This window comes from Squalius cephalus (genome assembly GCF_949319135.1).
Source record: "Squalius cephalus genome assembly, chromosome: 16".
NCBI lineage: Eukaryota > Metazoa > Chordata > Actinopteri > Cypriniformes > Leuciscidae > Squalius > Squalius cephalus.
Genome location: NC_137137.1, coordinates 18,132,451 through 18,151,803, shown reverse-complemented (window position 1 = coordinate 18,151,803; position 19,353 = coordinate 18,132,451). Strand labels below are relative to the sequence as shown.

The following is a 19,353-nucleotide window of genomic DNA, read 5'->3' as shown; positions in this document are numbered from 1 at the left end:
AATCGTTTATAAATAATAAATGTTGTATCATTGCTAAACAACAAGTTAATTATTTAACATAGGCTACCTCCTCCTCCTGACGCATCAGGAACAACAGGGGCGTAAAACTGCCTGGGGCATAAAACTGCCTGGGGCGTATATAAACCGGCTCTGCAGCCTCTCCCTACTAGAGAGAGAGAGAGAGAGATTATTAAAATATTATTATGGAAAAAGAGAAGGTGGGAATGTGTTCACGCATGGCTTAGCTTCAAGTAGCCTATAGCATTGCTGCACTGTCCTCAGGCTACTATTTGGGGAAGCTGGGAGCATCTCATCCTGAGCAGTCAGACAGAACTTCACCGCTGCACCGTCATTTACTTGGACTTCAGCCATATCTGTAGGGGAATAATGTAACGTTTTAAAAGTCGCACGCAGTTACAGGTATGCTATTGTTTGCAGATATATACAATTATAAGTGCGTATAATGTTAGCGACGTATGCCATTTGTATTTAGCGAATTTTGCCTATAAGTGCTTTAATTTGTATCGTGTAGCATACTTTTCAATCAGTAGTAGGCTAAGGAACTAAAGGGCTGTTGCATCAAATGAACGAGTCACAGATTCCCGAATGCTATTTGGCTTCAATTACGTGGATCTTTAACTCAGGAACCTGTTTTGTTTTTCCATCTTGTAGTAGCCTACCGAATTGTGTTTGCTCATTTTTCGTACCTCTGTACAGAATACATCATAGGCTACACGACAACGTTTCCTTATCGTAAAGGTACTGTTACTATTTCGTCTATTTTTCAATTTTAATTTATGAGTAATTATCATCACCAGGGATAATTCTGCAATTTTGTTGACTTCGGTGAGGCAAGTCAAACAAAACTTAGATTAAGGATGCAACTAATGTTTAGCCTACAGCGTAGGCCTAATGATACGTTTTGAACACTGTTTATTTTTTTATGTAGGCTTATATAAATATATTTTGATTAATGACAAATAATGAAGTGTGAGATGATAAAAAAAAAATGTTTTTAAGAGAATTCGGCAACACAATAAGGTCTCATAATAAATGCATCAGGAAACATGAACTATAACATCGAACAAACTATTTTTACAGCATTTATTAACTTTTCTTGCTGTCAGTGTATTAATTAATGTTAAATAAAATGTTTGATTTTTAAAACACTTGTAGTTAATGTTGAGATTAACATTAACTAAGATTAATAAATGACGTAGAAGTGTTGTTAATTGTTAGTTCATATTAAATAATGTTAAATGATGAAACCTTATTGTAAAGTGTTGCTGGGAACTATTTTTTAAAATCTACTTGTAAATGTACTGTTTGTATTCATTTTGGTTTTGTGCATTTTTTTAAACCAACGTTTAAACAGTTTTTTATAAAATGAATGAAGCTAAAATGTGACATTCGCCATCAAGTAAAAAATACTTGAGTTAGAGTTGAATTTTGAGATGATTATTAAGGATTTCCAGGTTACTATTCTATATGATCTATTCTATACAAAACTTGTCTGTCTTCTCAGCCTTGTGGTTTTCTTGTCACATGACAACAAAAATGCTTTAAATATTTTTTGCAAACCACCTACACATTTTTTAACTCGAAATGATCAAAATTTCTTTCTTTTTTTCTTCAAACAAATAAAAAAGAATAATTCCTTCCTCTTGAATAGCCTTCAGTAGAAGTGACAATGACATAAACCACTGTAGAATCCATAATGAGAGAACAGTGTCTTCAGGAAGTTATTCTTTGTTGTTTATCATCAGTCTTCATCAGTTGTTTTACGCAAGATTTTTTTGTTGTACTTCTCAGTCATTTACATTTACATTTATTCATTTTAGCTGACGCTTTTATCCAAAGCGACTTACAATTGCTATATATGTCAGAGGTCGCACGCCTCTGGAGCAACTAGGGGTTAAGTGTCTTGCTCAGGGACACATTGGTGTCTCACAGTGGATTCGAACCCGGGTCTCTCACACCAAAGGCAGGTGTCTTATCCATTGCGCCACACCACCCTGTCAGTACTTGTTTATTGTTGATAGTACAATGCAAGACCATGACACTACATACTTTTATCTCATAAGAGTGGTTAGTTCAGTTGTGTTTGAACATGAAAATCCGGTTTGATGACCCATGAAAAGAAAAGAAGTGAAATCCCAAGCTTTTATTTCATTTTTAAATTGTCACATTATAAATGTTGTGCTTTTTTGTTATTTATTAGTCTGAGTGATGAAATAAGAGAGTTGAATTCAACAAGGAAACACGTGCATGTCTTTATACCTCTGTTTATTCATATTCTTTGTGTATTTAAGTTAAGAAACCAGTCTGATGCACCTATGAAATGAACAATATGGTCATTTTTGGTGAAAATAAAACTTATATAGATGTTGCTTCATTGACGCCCCATTTTGATTCTCCTGCTGCAAATCAGCAGTAACCTAAGAGTTTTTGTTTGTTTGTTTTTAACATTTTGCATTGTTTTTGACAAATTTCTTTGCTTTTTTCTACAGATGGAAAAATACAGATTTAAGGCACTTCTTTCACTATCATTTATTGTAACTGTTTTTGGCTTGCTGGTTTTGGTGTGCATGGACAGTCCTACAAATTACATACACTACACTCCTCCAACAATAAGAGCTTCTCCAACAAAAAATAAACTAAAAATCCCGGAGGCTTCAAATTCGATAACGCCCATCAATGGCTCAAAGCATTTCATGGTGTCTGCGTTTATCGACCACAGACTGGACGGGGTCATTCGAGTCATCAGCATAATCAACAGAAACAGTCTTCAGCCACTTTACTGTGTTTACTGCAGCACTGAACATGACTGCAGAACTGTTCAGACAGATGTCCAGATACACACAGATCATTTTAGCTTTCCGTTTGGTGCATCAGATGTGATTTGTAAAGGTAAACACATGCAAAATGCAACACGCGTCCTCATAACAACTGACAAGAAAGATTCACTTGACCCCAAGATGGAGTATCTGCCAATGCGAAATAAGGTGGTAAGAGAGACTTTCAAGTTTAACTTCACGATTTGCATCTCCAACCTTTTTGGTGACTACAACAATGTACTGCAGTTTGCTCAAACTATGGAGATGTACAAGCTTCTGGGTGTACAGCATGTGGTCATTTATAAAACAAAATGTGGTCCAGACCTGGAAAAGCTCTTAAAACATTATGAAACAGAGGGGATACTGGAGATTGTTTCATGGCCTATCGACAAGTTTCTAAACCCGTCCTCAGGCTGGAACATCAAGAAGCACAAGGGCGATGTCCATTATTATGGTCAGTTAGTAACACTCAACGAGTGCATTTACAGGCACATGTATCAATCCAGGTACGTTCTCCTGAACGATATTGATGAGATCATCATGCCGTACAAACACACCAATTTACCATCTCTTATGGAGGATCTTCAGTCTGCTCATCCCAATGTTGGGGTGTTCCTCATAGAGAACCACATATTCCCCAAAACACAGTTTGAGGACAGTGGGAAGTTCAAACGAGCAGAATGGAATAATATTCCTGGTGTCAATATCATGGAGCACATTTACAGAGAACCTAATCGAAAGAACATTTACAATCCCACAAAGATGATTGTCAACCCAAGGAAGGTGCAGCAAACCTCAGTGCATTCCACTTTGAAAGAAATTGGAGGTCGTTACCATGTACCGTTTAATGTATGTAGGATTGTTCATGTGAGAGTCCCACTGCAGGGCCGTCTTACCAAAGACCAACTGTTTGTAGACAAAAGAGTCTGGGACTTTGAGCAAGAACTGATACCGAACGTTGACCAGACGTTGAAGCTGTCGGGTCTTCTGAAGGTTTCCAGTTGAAATGTTTGTATTAATGTAAATTAAGCCTTTAACTGTATTGAAATGTTATATTTTCAAATAGGCCTAACTGTAGGCCTATTGAAGTTTTCACTTAATATAAACCCAGTCACATGACATTCAGAAACATTTTTCTCTTTGCTGGGAAATATTTTTTTAAATCTACTTGTAAATTGTAACGGAAAATTTTGATTTTCATTGATCTTCAACATATATTGCAAAGTAATGTGTCACATGTTTCTATTGTCTATATTGTGGTGTGAACATGATATATGTATTGTAACGGTGGCTGCCCCAAATCAAATTTGATTTAATAAAATTTAATTTAATTTAAATTGTTCGGGCACCAGACAAGTCAAAACTTGTCAATAATAAAAAAAATATATATATGTAATGAGGGGGGTTCAAACTCAGTTTCTCGTGTTCAATTTTCAACCAAACGAAAATAAATGTACATTAAAAAAAACAACAAGAAAAATGAATAATCCAACCAAGTGTTTGTGTATAGGTGTGCGTTTTTTTATTAAAAAAAATGAATGAAGCTAAATGTGACATTTACCATCAAGTAAAAAATACTTGAGTTAGAGTTGAATTTTGAGATGATTATTAAGATCTGGAAATACAGACCTAAATCTAAACTCGCTGAGCAAATTCAACTTGTGGTTTCGCGAGAACTCTGGATTTCCAGGGTACTCTTCTATATGATCTGTACAAAACTTGTCTTTCCTTCTCAGCCTCTTGGTTTCCTTGTCACATGACAACAAAAATGCTCTACATTTTTTTTGCAATAGTTTACAGACAGTTAAACCACCTACACATTTTTTAACTCGAAATGATCAAAATGTTTTGTTTTTTTTCTTCAAAAAAAAAACAAAAAAATGCATTCCTTCCTCTTGAATAGCCTTCAGTAGAAGTGACAATGACATAAACCACTGTAGAATCCATAATGAGAGAACAGTGTCTTCAGGAAGTTATTCTTTGTTGTTTATCATCAGTCTTCATCAGTTGTTTTACGCAAGATTTTTTTGTTGTACTTGTTTATTGTTGATAGTACAATGCAAGACCATGACACTACATACTTTAATATCATAAGAGTGGTTAGTTCAGATGTGTTTGAACATGAAAATCCGGTTTGATGACCCATGAAAAGAAAAGAAGTGAAATCCCAAGCTTTTATTTCATTTTTAAATTGTCACATTATAAATGTTGCGCTTTTTTGTTATTTATTAGTCTGAGTGATGAAATAAGAGAGTTGAATTCAACAAGGAAACACGTGCATGTCTTTATACCTCTGTTTATTCATATTCTTTGTGTATTTAAGTTAAGAAACCAGTCTGATGCACCTATGAAATGACCAATATGGTCATTTTTGGTGAAAATAAAACTTATAAATGTTAAGAATAATTAAAATAAATGTTGCTTCATTGACGGACCAATATTTTCATATTTCTCACCAGTACGAACATTATTACTGTAATTTTACAGTATTAGAACATTAATACTGTAATTTAATTAAAGGGATTACTCTTAATTCTTCTGTAATTTAAAGTAAAATCTAATGTAATTGCATTAGACTATAGAACAATTCTGTATATTTAACATACATTTTTAAAAGGTATATTTTTAATGTAACCTTCTCCCTCTACACACTTTGGTCAATTCAAGAATAATTCATGCAATTGTATATTGTTTATTTGAAAGCATTAAAAGTGCTGTTTCTTGTCTCTCCTTGTATTGTTCAAGTGTTTAAGGTTGACATGGGATTTAGTAATTAGTAATAAGTAAACCAATGCTTTCTAAAGATTGTCATTATTACATTAATCTAATTACACTGTTGAAGATGTCATTTGTAGTTAGTAATACAAGTAACTTTTACTGTATAGGTATAAGTAACTGTTATAATATCTGAGGTGAAACTGGAAGAACAGTATGTTATTAAACCTAATTTTAATTTTCATGTAGGTGCAATCCTGCAGGTATTAAAAGAACATGGCAGCTGCGGAAAATTAAATATAAAAACACAATTCAATCAAGTAAGGCTTGAGCATATCATAGGTGTAGGCTACCTGACTTTACAAACATTTGACATATTAAATAACTAAATAGCATCCAGTTTCTAGCAGTGCAGCAGCATTTTTAGCTAAGGGAATTCCTGGACGGACTTCAGAGCCAGTCCCAAAGATCTAAGGGCCTTCATAAAATGTAAGAGGTTTACATTTTATATTTCCATTTATTTTACTTTGATTTGAGTTTTTTGTTGGTCCCAACAGATTCTGATGGTAATATCTGTCTTTTGGAGCCTCCTGTCCCAACAGAACCCCAGGCAGTTGTAAGTAGCCTACTCAATACACCAGAAATGATGACAAATAGTGTTATAAAGTGTACTCAACCAAATGCTCATCTTCACAGGACGAGAGGTATAAAGAGTTTCTGCTGCCACAGAGAGGCCTACAGTGGTATGTTAATATTATGTGTCTACACATCAAACAATCTACACATTCAGATTTTTTCACATTTTTATGTGGATAATCTAAGTTTAAATCTAGTATAAACAGGTATTCTTATCTCTCCCTCCCTCAGAGTGTGGAAGAACAGCAGGAGGACCGTCCATCAACTTCTGTTGCACAGATGAACAGTTCAGTGATTTTCAGTAAATGCCACAGTTTAATTCTGTAGAATTTGTTCAGAACTACATTATGTAACTCTAATCTACTACTGTATTTTCAGTTGCCAGTTAAGGAGTTATATTGACTTCATCTAATTAAAAAAAATAGAAAAAAACTGCAGTAAAAATAGCAATATTTTATTTATTAATAAAAGATTAATTTTATTAATAAAAATGTACTGAAAGAATGAATGAGGTGTTTAAACACTGCTTCCTCTTTAAAAAATGGGAGGAGACCGAAAGAAACTCTGGGTTTACCGAAGAAAACCTGCTCCCGACCAGGTTAGGTTCACGGAGTAAGTCACCATGGTAACTGACTCTGAGTATAAGTTACCTCTCTTTTTTCAAACTCAGTTTCTCGTGTTCAATTTTCAACCAAAAGAAAATAAATGTAAAAAAGAAAAAGAAAAAACACAAAGAAAAATAAATAATCCAACCGAGTGTTTGTGTATAGGTGTGCGTGTGCAATGAGCGTGTATGTGTGTGTGGTGGCTGCGTGAAGCAGTCTGTGTAGCGGCCGCAAATCCAGGGAAGGGGAAAGAGTTTGGAGACTTGGCGTGAGGTGGTTAAAAGATGATGGACATCACCACTAGTACCTGAGGCAGGCGAACGAACCAGGCTGGATTGTGTTGCACCAGGCAGGTGAACCATACAGTAGAGCTCAATTTCTCCGTCACTTTGGTAATCGCACCCAGGCAGCGCATGCGTGTCCTACTCCGATAACATAACCCACACGTTTGTTTTGTTTTTTCCAAGCGGGAAGGAAGTCGACCGGAAGTTGAAGCCGGCCGCGTGCCACCATCTTGTAGCAGAACTTCACCTGCTGTTAGCATTCCATTGACTCCCATTCATTTTGGCGTCACTTTAACAGCGAATAACTTTACATCTAAGGCGTTTGAAGACTCCATTTGTCCATTATTTATTTCTAAAGAAACACGACAATGTATAAAATGCTCCATTACCTTGTAGCTTATGTTATGGCCCCGTAGAAGCAGTTTTTGTAAAAGTAGGCTAACGACTGCGTCATAACGACGCGACTCTCTGTCGCACAGTAGAGAGATTACCGAATGGATGGGAGGAGAAGCTTGCAGGCAATCAGGGGGACATGGAGGCAAAATTACAAAATAATTAATCAGAATACCTAGCAAAAGTTTCTCCTGCTCCAAGCTCATGGACACCTCCTACTCACACTCTCCGTCTCTGCAAGTTTCGGAAGGGAATGATTCAGATTTCTCATGCCACAGCCACTAGAAGACAGACGGGTTGCTCACATCACATCTACGTCGTCAAGCTCTGTTTGAGTCGGTTTGAGTCTGCGCGTCAGGAACAGAAGTCCTAAAAAATCGCTAAAAATGGGCTTCACTTGTCTCAATTGAGTTCCAATGAGATGGCTCTGTCCACTTCTTATACTGTCTATGTTTTTTCCCGCTCCCCCTCTTCTTCTTCTTCTTCTTCTTCTTCTTCTTCTTCTTTAATATTTATGGCGGGTCGCAACCAACTTGTTCAGGTGCATACCGCCACCTACTGTACCGGAGTGTGTAAATCAAGGTTTTAGTACTTCAGGTTACAGATTCAGTGCACCCATAAATTTTTTTTTAAACAAAAACCCATTCCCTATATGTTATGGTCCAATCCTGTAGATTTCAGGAAGTTAAAGAGAGCTTTGCAACACTCCCATGTTTCCTCACTCATCCCTAGAATCCCTTCTAAATTCCATCCCCGTCCTAATTCACATATCTTATCACGTAAGATGCTCCTCTCAAAATCATATTTAGGCTACTACACTTCATGATGACATGCTCGACATTTTCAGGAACATTACAAACCTCACATTTATCAGACACACATTTTGCCATTAAATACAGCGTTGATTTTAACCCAGTATGTCCAAACCTTAATCTTGAAAAAATCACTTCATCTCTTCTATATTTCCCTTTGAAACCCTTCACCTTAATTGATTTCTGAATGCTGTAATAGTGTCAAGTCAAGTCAAGTCAAGTATATTTGTATAGCGCTTTTCACAATACAGATTGTATCAAAGCAGCTTCACAGTATTAAATTAAAATAATACAACAAGGTTTGTTTCTAGTGGAATTTATTGATTGATAAAATAAAATTAAATATCCCCAAAATATCCCCAACTGAGCAAGCCAAAGGCAACAGTGGCAAGGAACCGAAAAACTCCATCAAGTGACCTAATGGTGTCCTAAAACTCCATCAGGTGACCTAATGGAGAAAAAAAAAAAACTTGGGAGAACCCAGGCTCAGTCGGGGGCCAGTTCTCCTCTGGCATTTATGAACTAGAGGCCGGATTGTAGTTTGAACTGTAAGATTAAAAATATTATATGAATGCCTGGCCGAAAAGATGCGTCTTTAATCTAGTTTTAAACTGGGAGAGCGAGTCTGAGCAACGAACAGTATCAGTAAGGCTATTCCAGAGTTTTGGAGCTAAATGTGAAAATGATCTCCCTCCTTTGGTTGATCTGGATATCCTAGGTATGACCAAAAGCCTCGAATTTGTTGATCTTAAAGAGCGCGATGGATTATAGGGTGATAGAAGATCCGTTAAATAGACTGGAGCTAAGCCGTTTAGGGCTTTATAAGTCAGTAGCAATACCTTGTAAATAATACGGAACTTTATAGGTAACCAATGCAGTGATGATAAAATCGGTGTTATATGATCATATTTTCTTGATCTAGTAAGAACTCTAGCGGCTGCATTTTGGACTAACTGTAGCTTGTTTATTGAGGATGCAGGACAACCAGCTAATAAAGCATTACAGTAATCTAGTCTCAAGGTCATAAATGCATGAACTAGCTTTTCTGCATCAGAAACTGATAGGATATTTCGTAGCTTAGCAATGTTTCTAAGGTGGAAAAAGGCTGTTTTTGTAACATATGAAATATGATTTTCAAAAGACAGGTTACAGTCTAGTATAACATCCAGGTCTTTTACTGTAGAGGATAAAGTAACAGGACATCCTACGATGTTAAAGTTATATTGTAAGAGGTTTTGTGGGCGGTTTTTTGAACCGATAAGTATTACCTCTGTCTTGTCTGGATTTAATAAAAGAAAATTACGCGTCATCCAATCTTTTATATCTTTAACACACTCTGTCAATTTGGATAATTTAGCGTTTTCATCCGGCCGTGATGAAATATAGATTTGAGTGTCATCAGCATAACAATGGAAACTAATTCCATGTTTCCTTATAATATTTCCAAGTGGCATCATATATATTGAGAATAATAGAGGGCCCAACACAGATCCCTGCGGCACTCCATAGTTTACTGAAGTTATGATCGATTTTTCTTTATTTAAATAGACAAAATGGTAGCGGTCTGATAAGTATGATCTGAACCAGCTTAATGCTTGTCCTTGAACACCAGTATAATTTTGTAGTCGATCTAAGAGTATTGTATGATCTATAGTATCAAACGCAGCACTAAGATCAAGTAAAACTAGTATTGAGATGCAGCCTTGGTCAGAAGCTAAAAGTAAATCATTTGTGATTTTAACGAGCGCAGTTTCAGTGCTATGGTGCGGCCTGAATCCAGACTGAAACTTTTCATAGATGTCATTTTCTTGCAAGAAAGAGCCCAGTTGAGCGGACACAACTTTTTCTAGTATTTTAGACATAAATGGAAGATTTGAAATGGGTCTATAATTTGCTAGATTATTATGATCTAATTGTGGTTTCTTAATGAGAGGTTTTATAACTGCCAGTTTAAATGTTCTTGGAACATAACCTAAAGATAAAGACGAGTTAATAATATTGAGGAGAGGTTCTTCCACTACAGGTAACACTTCTTTCAATAGTTTAGTTGGTATAGGATCTAATAAACATGTTGTTGTTTTAGATGAAATGATAAGTTTATTTAACTCTTTTTGTTCTATAGCTGAAAAGCACTGTAATTGTTCTTGCGGGGTGATAATTGAGGCTGAATAATAAGGCGCGATTGAAGATTGTTTACAATTGTGGTTCTGATGTTTTCTATTTTCTCAGTGAAGAAGTTCATGAAATCATTACTACTAAACTGTAACGGGATATTTTGTTTGGGTGATGTCTGTTTATTTGTTAGTCTAGCCACGGTGTTAAATAAAAACCTTGGATTATTTTGGTTATTTTCTATTAGTTTGCGGAGGTGCTCAGCCCTGGCCACTTTTAGGGCCTTTTTATAACGTGACATACTGTCTTTCCACGCGATTCTAAAGACCTCTAAATTAGTTTGTTTCCATTTACGCTCTAAATTACGTGTTTCTCTCTTTAGAACACGTGTAGTATTGTTGTACCATGGTGCTTTAATTTTCTCTCTGACCTTTTTAAATCTAATGGGTGCAACAATATCCAGTGTTCCAGAGAGAATGGAGCTCATAGTGCTAGTTAGTTATTCTAATTCATCTGTTTGTTTGGGTTCAGGCAGAAGCTGAGACAGATTAGATAAGCAATTTGAGAAATTATCTATGGTGGATGGAATGATTGTTCTGCCTGGTCGATAACGTGGCGCCGCATGACATATTACAGCAGTACGTAATATGCAAGTTACCATATAATGGTCAGTGACATCATCACTTTGTGGAGTGATATCTATATCGGTTGGATCAGTTCCATATGATATAATTAAATCGAGTGTATGATTAAGACGATGAGTTGGTCCGGTGACGTTTTGCTTGACCCCAAAGGAATTTAATAAATCTGTAAACGCAGCCCCTAACGCATCATTTGGATTATCTACGTGTATGTTAAAATCTCCAACAATTAATGCTTTATCGAAATTGACCAATAGATCTGAGAGAAAATCTGCAAACTCTTTTAGGAAATCAGCGTAAGGCCCAGGCGGTCTATATACGGTAGCCAAGTCTAGAGGTAATAGGGATTTTTTAGGGGGACATTTAGTACAAGTACTTCAAACGAAATAAACTTAATAGTGTCTCCCTTTAGTGTCTGTGTCCCACTTCTTCTGCCATTCGTCACTCACTGCTTTTCTACTTAATGATTTGGCCTCTCCTTTTCCAAAGGGAACTTTCATTATTTCATCATCTTTTAATTTTAACGCTGTCTTTGCAATCTCATCTGCTTTTTCATTTCCCTCAACACCAACATGAGCCGGGACCCAAACAAATTGTACATCACCTTCAGTTCTTTGTATTCTCAGCATTATTCTATATATTTCAAGCAATAAATCATCTCTTACTGACTTTTTGGAATTCAAACTATACAGGGCGGCAGTGGAGTCTGAACAAATGACAACTCTCTCTGGCCTCCGCTCCCCCTCTTCCGTTTCTAGCTCTTTTTTATATTCAATTTCCTCATTGGTTTCCGCCCATTAGAAAAAGTGAAAAGCTGGCATGGATTTCTTCCATATCGCCACAGTATGTTTGTACATCTGTATCCGTGCAGAGTGAGACAGGATGGGGATAGCTGAAGAGGGACCTTCTGACCTCAGAGGTCTGCATCTAAATTTGTTGGTCCCAGTGTGAGAAGTAGTGAGGAGCATGTGCAAAAGTGTGCCAAAGTTAGTGGAAAACTACTAGGAAAAGCAACAGCTAAAGGAGACCTTGGTAAAGAATATACAAGATGTCGCACAGCTCCTCCTCCTTGTCTTACACTCTGTAGGCAGGCAGGCTCTGAATGTCTGTATGACTGTCTGACGTTCTCTTGCAAGAGAATAAATTACTTTAAAAGACAATCTGACTCAGTGTCTCTTACGCAGTGATGATGTTCAAGATATTTTTGCCACAACAATTTGGTGTTTGTATTCATTTTGGTTTTGTGCATTTTTTTAAACCAACGTTTAAACAGTTTTTTATAAAAAAATAATGAAGCTAAATGTGACATTTATTTACTATCAAGTAAAAAATACTTGAGTTAGAGTTGAATTTTGAGATGATTATTAAGATCCGGAAATACAGACCTAAATCTAAACTCGCTGAGCAAATTCAACTTGTGGTTTTGCGAGAACTCTGGATTTCCAGGGTACTCTTCTATATGATCTGTACAAAACTTGTCTTTCTTCTCAGCCTCTTGGTTTCCTTGTCACATGACAACAAAAATGCTCTACATTTTTTTTGCAATAGTTTACAGACAGTTAAACCACCTACACATGTTTTAACTCGAAATGATCAAAATGTCTTTCTTTTTTTCTTAAAAAAAAAAAATGCATTCCTTCCTCTTGAATAAACTTCAGTAGAAGTGACAATGACATAAACCACTGTAGAATCCATAATGAGAGAACAGTGTCTTCAGGAAGTTATTCTTTGTTGTTTATCATCAGTCTTCATCAGTTGTTTTACGCAAGATTTTTTTGTTGTACTTGTTTATTGTTGATAGTACAATGCAAGACCATGACACTACATACTTTTATCTCATAAGAGTGGTTAGTTCAGTTGTGTTTGAACATGAAAATCCGGTTTGATGACCCATGAAAAGAAAAGAAGTGAAATCCCAAGCTTTAATTTCATTTTTAAATTGTCACATTATAAATGTTGTGCTTTTTTGTTATTTATTAGTCTGAGTGATGAAATAAGAGAGTTGAATTCAACAAGGAAACATGTGCATGTCTTTATACCTCTGTTTATTCATATTCTTTGTGTATTTAAGTTAAGAAACCAGTCTGATGCACCTAATGACCAATATGGTCATTTTTGGTGAAAATAAAACTTAAAATAAACGTTGCTTCATTGACGCCCCATTTTGATTCTCCTGCTGCAAATCAGCAGTAACCTAAGAGTTTTTGTTTGTTTTTAACATTTTGCATTGTTTTTGACTAATTTCTTTGCTTTTTTCTACAGATGGAAAAAGACATATTTAAGGCACTTCTTTCACTACCATTTATTGTCATTGTTTTTGGCATGCTGGTTTTGGTGTACATGGACAGTCCTACAAATTACATACACTACACTCCTCCAACAATAAGAGCTTCTCCAACAAATAATAAACAGAAAATCCTGGAGGCTTCAAATTCGATAACGCCCATCAATGGCTCAAAGCATTTCATGGTGTCTGCGTTTATCGACCACAGACTGGACGGGGTCATTCGAGTCATCAGCATAATCAACAGAAACAGTCTTCAGCCACTTTACTGTGTTTACTGCAGCACTGAACATGACTGCAGAACTGTTCAGACAGATGTCCAGATACACACAGATCATTTTAGCTTTCCGTTTGGTGCCTCAGATGTGATTTGTAAAGGTAAACACATGCAAAATTCAACACACGTCCTCATAACAACTGACAAGAAAGATTCAGTTGACCCCAAGATGGAGTATCTGCCAATTCGAAATAAGGTGGTAAGAGAGACTTTCAAGTTTAACTTCACGATTTGCATCTCCAACCTTTTTGGTGACTACAACAATGTACTGCAGTTTGCTCAAACTGTGGAGATGTACAAGCTTCTGGGTGTACAGCATGTGGTCATTTATAAAACAACATGTGGACCAGACCTGGAAAAGCTCTTAAAACATTATGAAACAGAGGGGATACTGGAGATTGTTTCATGGCCTATCGACAAGTTTCTGAACCCGTCCTCACGCTGGAACATCAAGACGCACAAGGGCGATGTCCATTATTATGGTCAGTTAGTAACACTCAACGAGTGCATTTACAGGCACATGTATCAATCCAGGTACGTTCTCCTGAACGATATTGATGAGATCATCATGCCGTACAAACACACCAATTTACCATCTCTTATGGAGGATCTTCAGTCTGCTCATCCCAATGTTGGGGTGTTCCTCATAGAGAACCACATATTCCCCAAAACACAGTTTGAGGACAGTGGGAAGTTCAAACGAGCAGAATGGAATAATATTCCTGGTGTCAATATCATGGAGCACATTTACAGAGAACCTGATCGAAAGAACATTTACAATCCCACAAAGATGATTGTCAACCCAAGGAAGGTGCAGCAAACCTCAGTGCATTCCACTTTGAAAGAAATGGGAGGTCGTTACCATGTACCGTTTAATGTATGTAGGATTGTTCATGTGAGAGTCCCACTGCAGGGCCGTCTTACCATAGACCAACTGTTTGTAGACAAAAAAGTCTGGGACTTTGAGCAAGAACTGATACCGAACGTTGACCAGACGTTGAAGCTGTCGGGTCTTCTGAAGGTTTCCAGTTGAAATGTGTGTATTAATGTAAATGGGTCATTCTACAGAAACATCCACTTTTGGTATGGCAAGATGTCTTAAAATTGATTTATTTTTCTAACATTTAAACTTACACCACATTATTAGATTACCCTTTGACTTTATGATATTATGCATAAATGACAGCTTAATGATTTTTTTTTTTTTTTTTTTTGTTGTGCATTTATTTAAAGAGCGCATGTACCATTTTTTGTCACTGGTGTTACCTTACTTCTTTGGCAATATTAAAGGTTTTTATGAAATATTATTTCACATTTTTTTCAGCACATGTAGTCAGAGTTACCGAAAAATAATAATAATGCATCAAATAAGGAGATTATGTTTTATTTATTTTAATCAGGTTTGTTAAAAGTGTGCTTGAATGAGGTTAGTTTGTTTGCACAAGCATGTGTTTGCACAAGCATGTGTTTGCTATAACAATGAAAATGTCAAGTCAAATCAAGTAATGATGCAATCCTTTAAATATTAACTTTTGAGTGTAGCAGAATTAAATGGATGTAAAATTATTATGTCACATGTGACATTGTATTTAATGTGACAGAAAAAAAAAAGACAGTAACACCAGTGACACAATGAATCACCAATGACATAAGACCAAAGATCCTTATTCTTCAACTATTATTAAGTAGATGAGACTAAATTGTTACATTTGGCATATAATCTAAATTAATAGCTTTGAATAAAGTTTATCTATAAATGGGAGTCACTGGTGTTACTGGTGTTACCCATAAGAAAAGTGACACCAGTGACAATTTTCATGAAAAATTAATTTTACAAAATGGCTGCTGCAAGGTATCAAACCACATCTTGTCAATCATGGTATACTAACTAAATTAAGTAGTTTAATCCATTTGTATTCTAGTTTTTTTACAATTACCTAACAATAAAGTAGGTCATACCACCTTCAAATGAAATCATGAGATAAATGAGAAGATTTCTGATAACTGAAAAGAGACAGTGGATCTACCATGGGCTTTTCTTCATATATTCAGGAAATTGGAAGAAGGAAGTCAAGTGATGTCATCAGTGTGATTTTTATTTCAAAATAAGAGATTTTTGTTTAATGGTAACACCAGTGACACAACTCCAGGGGACCACTACTTTCATTATAAATTTTATAATATTTATTCTGCATTTTGTTTTTTTATATCATTTACATAATATATTTTGATAGTTATGTATACATTATTGTACAGTATTTTAAATGGTGTAAAAACCTGTTATTGACCTCAAAATAAAGCATTTTCCCTCTGTACATGACTGTGGGGACGAGCACTTCTGTGGTGCTTGGAATTCTATATAATTAATAAAAATCAAGGTGTAATTGTTCAAATAACATATTGTTTTATTTTAAAATGTAAAGAAATTGTAACCCTAAAGTGTTTTTTTAAGTGTAATATTTCTGTAAAGGCTAGGGACAGAAAAATGGACATTTCCATAGAATGACCCAAATAAGACCTATTTTAACGATCTGAAATGCAAGTATCAAACGTGAAGCGCAAGTAACATTGTGGGCGGATCTCGGGCGCTGTTGCTATTATACCAGCGGGATAAGGGGCCGATCACACCTGACCGACGTTCTCGTCAGGGCTGTAAAAGACAGAATAGTGACATTGTATGGGGATGGGAGAAACCCACCCAAATTAGCTTCGGTTAAACAGGCGTATAATAATTTTGGTAAATATGTAAGCTAGATTTATGCCTATTTTTTTCACATCTTCATGGACACCACAATGATTTCCCTCATGTGGAATATTTGTCCTTGTAATATGGTTTGCAAAAATGGGAACTGCTGCGTCTGTGTGTAGATGAGAGAAGCAAAGTGTATGCGCGTTGTGCACACGCTACATTATGGCCAAGCATGCGCCCTTAAAATAGCATCTGAACGCGCCACTGAAAATGCGCCACTGACTCTAGACTAGTTTTTTCCTGGTCTGTGGCGGAATTGTTTTCTGGAACTGCAAAATAGCACCAGGGAACGTTTGCGCCGAAACATGCCTCCTCTTTTCGCTGAACCGCCCCAGGAGCTCAAGTTCATTCCCTAATTTACCGACGTTCGTCTGTCGAGGGAAAAGTCTGCTGTGCGTCGGGTGCAAAATAGGAATGATACATGCGTTGGTGTAAAAAGTCAATTGCACTGGGTGCAAGATAGGGACCCCTAAACTGTATTGAAATTTTATATTTTCAAATATGCCTAACTTTAGGCCTATTGAAATGTTTTACTTAAAGTACCCATGTGGTGAAAATCAAACTTTTAATGTTGTTTATATGTCTATGTGGTGTTTTTAATATGCTTTAAGACAAACCATGTGCAAATACATAAGTCAACATCATTGATGAGTATTTTCTCCTTAAAACAGCAGTGAACCAAAGACAGTCTCAAAAACGAGGTTTGCAATCACTTGTGTTTCCTACGTCACAAACTACCTTGTAACCAATCACGTCAACGTGTGATCTTCAAGAAGTGGATCTATGAGCTGGTGTGAGTGATTGGGGCCGGGGCTAATTTGCAGAGCCCACTAAATGAGGCAAGGGTGTTGAGCTACATTCAACTAATTTTAAGTCATGAAGAATTTTTTTCAAGGAAAAAACGTTTAAATATGTCATTTTGGTGATCAAATGAGTTTTAAGGGATAAAACTATTGACTACAGGGGGACTTTAAAGGAAGATTGTGGCCAAAACTGGTACTGCAATCACTTTCAAATTACTGTAGAGCGGTGTATCCCCTCCCCCTCCCCCCTGACTCGAGGTTGCCAGCTAGGCTGCAGGATCCAGCAGGAACGTAGGCTGCTACAAGGAGCTTGGCAAGTGGGTAGATGACAAATAAGGGTGAAACAGCATTTTTTAAAACAAAGTTCTAAATTGCTTGAGAATTGTATGAATTTGTAAAGTTCAAATACTGTTGTTTTTGAAACTGTTAGAGGTTAGCAGATTTTTTTCTCATTATGTAATTTATTAAGCTTTTCTCACAACTCCAGGCAAAATATGTCCTGCGGTGTGACATGACATTACTATAAAATTCAAATATTGAAATATTATTCATTTCAAATACAAATCAGGTATGTTTCAAGTTTAACAAGTATTCTTAAAGAATGATCATTAAAATTCTGCATATATATTTTTTTCACAGCTGTTTTTCGATTATATTCTTTGCTTGTGCCATCTTTTACCACTCTCTCCAGTGTAAATATTGTGTAAAATGAGAAAAAATATTTGAAAATGTTTATTATTTTTTTATATAGTTATATTATGCAATGTTTTCAAATGCATATAATCATTTAAGCTAGTTAACATAGTAAAAGTCGTTTAATTGTGTTTGAAGTGGTGTCACACCACAGGACATCCCGTCACACCACAGGATGAAATTAAACATTTATGTAACAAACAAATTAATTTGCATCTCTATTTGAACATTAATGAAAATGCAACATATCAGTACAATCTTATTACTTAGTGTATGAATTTGAAATAAAAACATAGTAAACAAGACATACTGAATAATTAACATTTTGGAGGCGTCAAATCAGACCCAGTCATAAAGACCATTAATTTCTATTTTTAACTTAAAAGACTAAACAAATATCTTGTTTCTCAGGAGAAAGTCATTAAAATCATGCTAAAATAATTAAAAGCATGTTAAAATCATCAGTTCAGCTCTTTGAACAAAGTTTCCAGTGAACAAGAGAAATTTGACTTCATCCTGTGCTAACCTTTCCCTGTACCTCCTTGTCCTTTCTTTGCTCATGCCTAAAACTGACTTTAAAAACAATTATCAGTGACTGTTAACATACACATACAACAAACAAATGAAGACAGATATATATTTAAGTTTAATATATGTATAATATAGGTATATTATGTATAATGAAGACAGATATATATTTGTTTAATATATGTATAATATAGGTATATTATATTTAATATTTGCAATATTTGTTTAATATATATATATAGAGACAGAGATATATTTATATTTATGTTTAATATTGCAAACATAACAGACAAGAATCTAGCTACACATCTGACTTAATTATGTCACACTACAGGACGGGCCGTCACACGACAGGATTCTTTCACTTTTGCAGCCATTTTGAGTCATTGCTATACAAGACTGACCTTGGGCATTACAGGAACTGAATAAGTTCATTGTTTTAAACCTGAATATGATTCTTTTTTTTTCAATATTTTTATTTTTTCTCGAACTAGATCAGTCACACCACAGGACTATCAAAAATGGACACATTCATGGTCTGACAGAAATGATGAAATATATCAAATTAATAAGAGATTAACACTCATCTTTTAACCTCCTTAGCACATCCAAACATCTGGGGGACTTCCTGGTAGGGGTCTTGACTAAAGAACCCCTATGGCTGTCAATGTAACTGCCAGTACAAAAATCTAATATCCTATGTCACACTGCAGGACAGCATTTGTGTTACAAAACTAAATGTACTGTAAATATTATTTTAGTACTTTTAGCATTTTGAAAACTTAAGTTAATTAAGTAAATACATACAAAATAATGCCAAGACATTTATTAGCTGCTCCAAACATATCTGCTTTATTTTACTGATATTTACATTTGATGAGTCATCAATGTTACAGTCACACCGCAGGACATTTTGCTATTCACCTTGAAATATGAACACCACCAAATACATTTTATGTCCCAAAATCATAATATTAAAATAAA

General features: G+C 35.7%; 2 protein-coding genes across 2 annotated transcripts; both read left to right on the top strand.

Moving 5' to 3' along the window:
• The first annotated feature begins 130 nt into the window (after window positions 1-130).
• LOC307174172 (uncharacterized protein) lies at window positions 131-5,563 on the top strand. The gene is made up of 2 exons (XM_079897886.1): window positions 131-420; window positions 2,511-5,563. Exon 2 carries the CDS (start codon window positions 2,511-2,513, stop codon window positions 3,840-3,842), a length of 1,332 nt encoding a protein of 443 aa, XP_079754012.1. The 5' UTR covers window positions 131-420; the 3' UTR covers window positions 3,843-5,563.
• Window positions 695-14,629, top strand: LOC307174170 (uncharacterized protein; the record flags this gene model as incomplete). Its single annotated transcript, XM_079897884.1, has 2 exons — window positions 695-759; window positions 13,298-14,629. The coding sequence occupies exon 2, from the start codon at window positions 13,298-13,300 to the stop codon at window positions 14,627-14,629; it is 1,332 nt and encodes a 443-aa protein (XP_079754010.1). The 5' UTR covers window positions 695-759.
• Window positions 14,630-19,353: the final 4,724 nt, after the last annotated feature.